The sequence below is a fragment of the Saccoglossus kowalevskii genome, chromosome 15 (assembly GCF_978046115.1).
Source record: "Saccoglossus kowalevskii chromosome 15, keSacKowa6.1, whole genome shotgun sequence".
Taxonomy (NCBI): Eukaryota; Metazoa; Hemichordata; class Enteropneusta; family Harrimaniidae; genus Saccoglossus; species Saccoglossus kowalevskii.
The window spans coordinates 15,214,475-15,221,768 of NC_140655.1; the positions used below are offsets into that span (position 1 = coordinate 15,214,475).

At 31.3% G+C, this 7,294-nt stretch overlaps 1 protein-coding gene across 1 annotated transcript; it reads right to left on the minus strand.

Annotated features, from left to right (window-relative positions):
- Nucleotides 1-275: 275 nt before the first annotated feature.
- Nucleotides 276-6,598, minus strand: LOC102808721 (meprin A subunit beta-like). The gene is made up of 12 exons (XM_085490488.1): nt 6,468-6,598; nt 5,186-5,282; nt 4,889-5,087; nt 4,683-4,809; nt 4,469-4,538; nt 3,474-3,677; nt 3,007-3,133; nt 2,574-2,829; nt 2,262-2,329; nt 1,714-1,975; nt 1,166-1,241; nt 276-474 (listed from the first exon to the last, which is right to left on the minus strand). Exons 2-11 carry the CDS (start codon nt 5,249-5,251, stop codon nt 1,169-1,171), a joined length of 1,452 nt encoding a protein of 483 aa, XP_085346614.1. The 5' UTR covers nt 5,252-5,282; nt 6,468-6,598; the 3' UTR covers nt 276-474; nt 1,166-1,168.
- Between the last annotated feature and the right edge of the window lie 696 nt (nt 6,599-7,294).

Here is a 7,294-nt window from a genome sequence, read left to right on the forward strand (position 1 = left end):
TCTGATGTTGTCGGAGTTTACTTATCGACGTTTAATTATTGGCATCCTATTTTTTCATAAAAAACAATGAAGACAACAAATTTGCTTAATCCCACAGCTCAGTCTTGATATTTAGAATACTATGACATTTAGCAAGTTTATTTTAAGTGTCACATTTGTCGCAACGCATTCTTGTGGGTCACATGAGAAGCATTAATTATGTGTCAACATAATTCAACTCATAACAGACTGTAGGTCTTTAATACTGTGGTACTATCACGATAAAAGACTCAATATTTATGCTTTAGATAATTTATTTTCCAGCAATTCAACAAGTTTTATAGCATGCAATAACACTAATAATAAACTAAAATAACATTAGGAATGAAACTAAACTACACGTACGATTTATTTACGAGGCATGCGATTGCAGTAATATAATTTGCGGAGTGATTTCATGAATGAGATACACTTCATGTTTGACTCGGCGATTTCCTGCAATAAGAGAATTAATAATTAAGACTTTGATTTAAAGATGTAATTTGAACAATAAATCATGCCGTGTTTACCATACACAAAAAGGTTGCGTTGAAGACATGAAAATGAAATAAAAAGTGATTTTCAGTTTACCTACCAAAACAAATTGTTCACAACTTAAAAAATTATTGTATTGGTTCATAGAACAACAAATCGGATGTTTGCTTCAATATCAGGTCATTATGCATCCAATATAGTTATATTTTAGTTATATAATATATAATTATCTACTTTCAGTATCAAATAAGAATATTATTTTTTTTCAAACTGCATTAAAAAAATTACAGCAATACAATTAATTAGACTACAATTAATCAAAAGTAAAACAGTGTCTATCTCGAAGATGTCATTATCATTATGCTCAATTGTTTCATGTACTTTTTTTTTATTTTCCACTATACATTCTATATGTCCGAGGAAACTATTCAGATGCCAGATATAAGTGGCGCCCCAATGATGGCTGGTAGCTCTACAGTTAAAAATATTCATTTAACATGATGCCTAGCCGGAAATACATTATACAATCAATTTCAAGAATTTTAGTTAATTTTACAACAAATGTGGGCGCGAGTAAAGAGAAGATTTATTAAGACTTTCACATATAATTATTTATAACTATTTATAATTATTCAGTTTGTATGATACTTACCGCTTAAGCAGAACATAAATACTTTTGAGCATAGTCGCATGTAGTGTCGTCTAATTTCCATGTATTGTTATAATACCTGTATATAAGGACAGAAGTGATTTTTTAATCCGATGAAATTGTTTGCATTTGTAAGCGCGAAGCTAATAAATTTGCAACTGAAGGTAAAACGCAATTGTGTCAAAATGTGTTTATACTTATGAGGAGATTTTTTTTCAAATCCAATGAAATTATTGATATAATAGATACGTTGTGAGATAACAAATATCATTTTGCACGATATGTCACCTGGCTTAATTTTAAAATATTGCGAGATAAGATACAATTGTATGTTTTACAAAAAATACTATTTTAACACCATTTTGTCAATCAAATTTTATTTTATCCTAAAATGTAGCAAATGTGAATATAATGACAATATTTTATTTTTGAGGAACTTCTTATTTTAAAATTGTGCTAAAACATGTAATTAACCTTTCTGTGTTTCCCATAGTACACTATCAACAATAAGAAAAACACACTAATACATAGTATATATTACATGCACTCACCACAAATGGAGACAGGGACCACTTCCATTGGGCTCATTTGGTTGAAACAATTCTGAATTAACCGATATTGTTGAACCACCAGTAAAGGTAATGGTATTGCCTGATATGCGCCCATCCACCCAGAAATTTCTATTCTCTCCATTTGTTTGAATTACGAGCTGTGCACGTTCTAAATCATTCTTGTCAGCAACTTGGAATAGAGATCCAAAATCACACTGAGGTTTAGTCGGAAGCGCTGTTATGGAACTAGGACGCGGTAAATCTGTTGAATATACGACAATTACAACATTATTAATAAGACATCACTTATACATGGAATATTTTCAGAACACGTGAATGTGTTGCCGTATAAATGTAAAAGTAGAACTTGAGTATTCATTGACCTTGGGTAAACATTTTGCGGAAAACTATAATATATATATACATATATATATATATATATATATATATATATATATATATATATATATATATATATATATATATATATATATATATATATATATATATATATATATATACATATATGCTTATAACGATCATTGTACCTGCACATAGATACTTCTGATTGTAGTCGCACGTCGTATCATCCAATTTCCAGTCATTGTTGTACCACCTGTAAATATGATTTTTAAAGGCAATTTGTGCTTAAAATGATTTACTCACCTATAAACTCACGCACGACCTTCGTACTACATGACAAGTTGTTCAGATAGCTATTTTATGATGAATATAATTACTCTGCAATGTATATCGTCATTCTGACAGTGTTTAAATAAACATCAAACTGTGTTTCAACATACAAAGCAAATACGGAATAAAATGTAATAATGAGAACAGGCCTTATATTTTGAACTCACCACAAATGGAGACATTGCCCACTTCCATTTGGTTCATTACTGTGAAACAAAGACGAATCTACGGACATTGTTGAACCATCACTGAATGTAATTGTTCTGCCTGAAATCTTGCCATCAACCCAGAAGTTTCTATATTCCCCATTCAGTTTCATCGCATATTTTGCTCGATTCCGACTAGCTTGATTATTAACTTTATATGGAGATTTACATTGATTAGCCGCTGGATACACTGATTCTGTGCTTACTTTTGGCAGAGCTGAAAAAATGTGTCATCAACAACAATTTTATAACGTAATACATTGATACAAAATGAGCTCGAATAGCTAAAACAACAGTGAAAAAACTGAATAATAACTGGGTATCACCAGAAACTAAAAAAACACAACTGTATTGATTAATAGAATAAAAAAATAAAAAATCCATACATACATACCTGGGCATTCATAAATTATATTGGCTAAAAAAATATCAGCGTTACTCAAATAATCACGCTCGCCCATTTTGTCTTGGTCAGCTGGGTTTTTCGCTGTTATTGTATTCTGTCCATTATTGCTGAAATACTGAATTTATTTTGACTTGTAAATATCACATATTGCATGTATAAAGGGGTTATTTAGATTGTAACTGCACGATACCCCTTTGAAAATCGTAATTATTCTCTCAGCATAATAGGTTATATTTAATTGACAATTGCGGGCAGAATGAGCATAAGTTTGGAAACTTAAAGAGTATGTAGGTTTGACATTTGAGAATGGTGACAAAAGTTGACTTTAGAACTCGGTGGGTTAATTAATATACAAGCTTCCAATGTAAAGATATATTGCATAGAACCGGTCGTATTATGAGTGATCACATATGGTGAATACAGTTAATGCTGTAATATTTACAATATAGTCCTACCTTAGCACCATAATGCATAATCGATCCAATGTCGTATGGCACGTTGTACATATTAACATTCACAGAGGTATATTTGTTGAAATTGTGACTTTTACCCGACTTGATGTTGTTCCAGTGAACTGTAACGTAATCATCTCGGTCCGTGCGACTTTGTTCATGCCAGAATCCTATTGCATGACCAATTTCGTGAGCAATAGTTCCCCTCTGTTTAACGCAACAACATACAAAAGAAGTGAGTGGGCACATAACAAATGTCAGTATCTGTATAATCAATTACTAGTATGTAAAAGTTAATTGATGAATGTGGTGTGACTTGAAAATATATTGCATTATATTATTTTCCTGACACCCTTGTATTATGTATGCATTGCTTTGCTGTGGTTTTGTTTGAAAAATTGGTTCTAAATTCAGACAAACTAATATATATTAATCAAGATCGTCACAATACAGCATGGCACAACATTATAGATCGCCACTGATTCAAAATGCTTTAGCAAAATTGAGGATTATATGTCATGTTCATTATAATTTGGGCCATCGAATATTTTGTCTTGATATCTGACACGTGTATCTGTGTTGAGATGCTCAAATGTTCAATGCTGCAAAATTTGGTCTCCATGCCTCTGTGTTGTAGAGACTATGAGCTATCAGAAATCGGATTACGCAGAATGTGAAATCTCATACTACCAGATGTGAATGATCAAAAATTCTTACTAATCGAGTTTTATAATATAATAATTTAATTTGATTTAAATATTATCAAGATAAATCAATGTGTAGTATTTTGTACTATTTTACTACGTAAATATCTCTTAACGACGTTATGGTCAATTCAACAGTCGCATTTCTATGTCAGTGTTGACGTAACAATGACTATTCATCATAATTATAATTTAATTATTAATTAATTGATAACACGCACATATTTATTTCATAAACCAAAAATACACCAAAAGTATACAAGAAAAAAACACTTAAATACAAACGTAACTCACATATTCACAACCATATCCGATAGAAATATCTTGAGCACCATTACCAGTGCGACCAACGTAAGACCAGCATCTATAAAGGTAACACATACAGAAATGTATCATTAATAATATAAACCTTCACACAACAACGCCAGCTACGGTAACGGTACATACGTTAACTAATATGCTCAAAGACTGTTACTAATTCAGTGTTTAAAATTGTTAGTAACCTTACCCATAATCTTTTTTAAAGTTAATCCTATCAGAATGCCCTGCGCCCGAATTATACGGTGGGAATCTAATACAAGTGTTGCTTTCCCAGTAGGTCATCGCTTTTCTTATTACGGTAGAATCAGATTGACCTGTAATATTATAGATACATGTTGTGTACTGAAAACTTGATACATGAAAGCACAAACTTACAAACAGACATATACTTACTTGTTGATGATATCACATATGGCACAATAGCATTATTCCAACGCTTTGAAAGGCTAGTTATAGCTTTTCTTGCACCGACCCCACTTGCTTCATCGGCTATTATTGCTTCAATTTCAGCTAGTTGCTCATCAGTTAACTTTATATCAGACTCAATAGTATCAGGACTTTCCGTTTCTTCGGGTGGTTCCGAAGAAGCTGCCTGTTGAAGTATAAACAATATTAAAATTCTCGATCCGATATCTCAAAATGCTGAGACAAATGAGTTTGATTGATATCAGTATGTTAATTATCACTTACTGTGTTGGTGCCATGTACAAACATCGCCACCATAACAAATATACATATTGATTGAATATGAAGCATAGTAACCAATTCTTCAGAACGGTAACCAAGTCTGTTGAATCAAATATTAAAACCGTTACTAATGACAGAGTAAAACCACTAAATAATAAACATATTCCTTGATTGCTAAAAATAATAATTTGTATATAAATTGATTGTCTCATTATCAGTCATAAGTTATTGTGTTTTCCATAATTCTTAGCTTTCTGATTTCACTTAGCTAGGTTAAATAATAATTATAAAAAGATAATATTTATATAGTACAAAACACAAATTTCAATCATTCTCTTGTCTAATATGTAGCTACAATATTCACTAAGTAATTATACACCAAAGTATGTTACATAGTACAATTGAGTGGGACATCAACATTAATATGCGTGTACATAAATCATGTTGGTCAACATCTAAATTAATAAAAACAACTGGGACAAACACTAAAACAGTACTAGCCTGTATTGATCTTAAATATTTCTACCCAACAAACGTTCATAGTCATTTTTATATCTGAACTACGTTACATTACGTGTCATCACAGCAAATAAAGACAGCTAAATGTGAATAGTATTCGCGATGTGTTATATTAGTTGAATAGTTATTACACCATGATTTCAATCCAAATGGGAGGAAGGTACATATATATCACCTAAAAACAATCTATAAAATTGTTATCGTATTTTAGATACATTTGGAAATCGCCGTATAAATACAAAACCTTGTATATTAGCATATTGTACACTACGACGTGTTTACCATCGGAGTTACGTCGCTGTATAGACTACATGTAAATACTACATTTTACTTACAACCGAATATAAATAGGCTATCAAAGAAAGTTGGAAATATGCGCGAGTGTCAATAAACAGATACCATGCAATCAGTGCTATTCGCAGTTTTTAATTGCAAAACATGTTTTCAATTAGCTAACATATAGGTACTTTTAAATAGTGACGTTATGATTGCATTTTATCTAAGTACATTGTATAGTCAGAATTGGGATAAAACATGTACAAATTTCATTCTTTAAATCTCAACCGAAATAAGAAAGCAAAAAACAAAATTTAGAAACACAAGAACGGATTCTATATGGCCAATATTAGCAGTCCCAATAAACCAACAAAAATGAAAGGCGTATATACAAAGAAAGAATTTTGAATAATCAATACTTGCATGCATAAGAGATGCTATAGACAGATATGCTGCAAACAATTCATAGCATAAAGTTCATGATACTCACGTAGATACTTCAGATAATGTAAACACAGTCAGTCGTGTCAGAATGAATTGAACCTGAGAGCACGCTATGTTTATATGCGGTTGAATTGGCCAAGAATAATTTACATATTTCTGACGTAGTTTTTAATTCCTATATATCGCACCCACATACTGTTTCCGGAAAATCTATGTTAAAAATGTATGCAAGATATTGATCTACTTTTGAACTCTCTAGCTTGATGTCAGAGGTAACGCTATGAAGGACTAGGTTATTGATTTGTTTTCACTTGTAACTTATATGTGCATTCCATTTATATTTGTTTCTCTTGAGTCATACTAGGGTTGGGCATTTTGTAACATGCGTAATACTTCTGCAGTGTTAGTTATTTTGTTTTGCCTTAAAAAGGCTTTCTTTCTTAGCTTTCTCAAAACAAGATGAGATAAGAAATAAATCAACAAATCAACATGTGATTTGAAAGGACGGATATTTAAAGATCTGACATGAAAGACTGACTTTAAACGTCAACTATTCAAGTTTCGTCACGTTATTTGATCGAAAATAATGTACAGTACACAATCAATTTTCTCTATTCAGGAAATATTAAGCTATTCCTAACAGTTAAGTTTTTTGAGTTGAACCACATCTTCACGTGTTTTTTTTTTATTTTGTTAAACTGACAATCAGAATCCATGTACTAAATTTAAGGTCAGGAAAAGAAAAAATTACATTATTTTCAAATGAAATGAAAAAATTAATACACTGATACAAACTTGGTAGAACACCTCGACTTCATACAGGTGTACAGGGTTATATTGTCGCACCTTGCCAAGCAGAAACATGTCTAACTA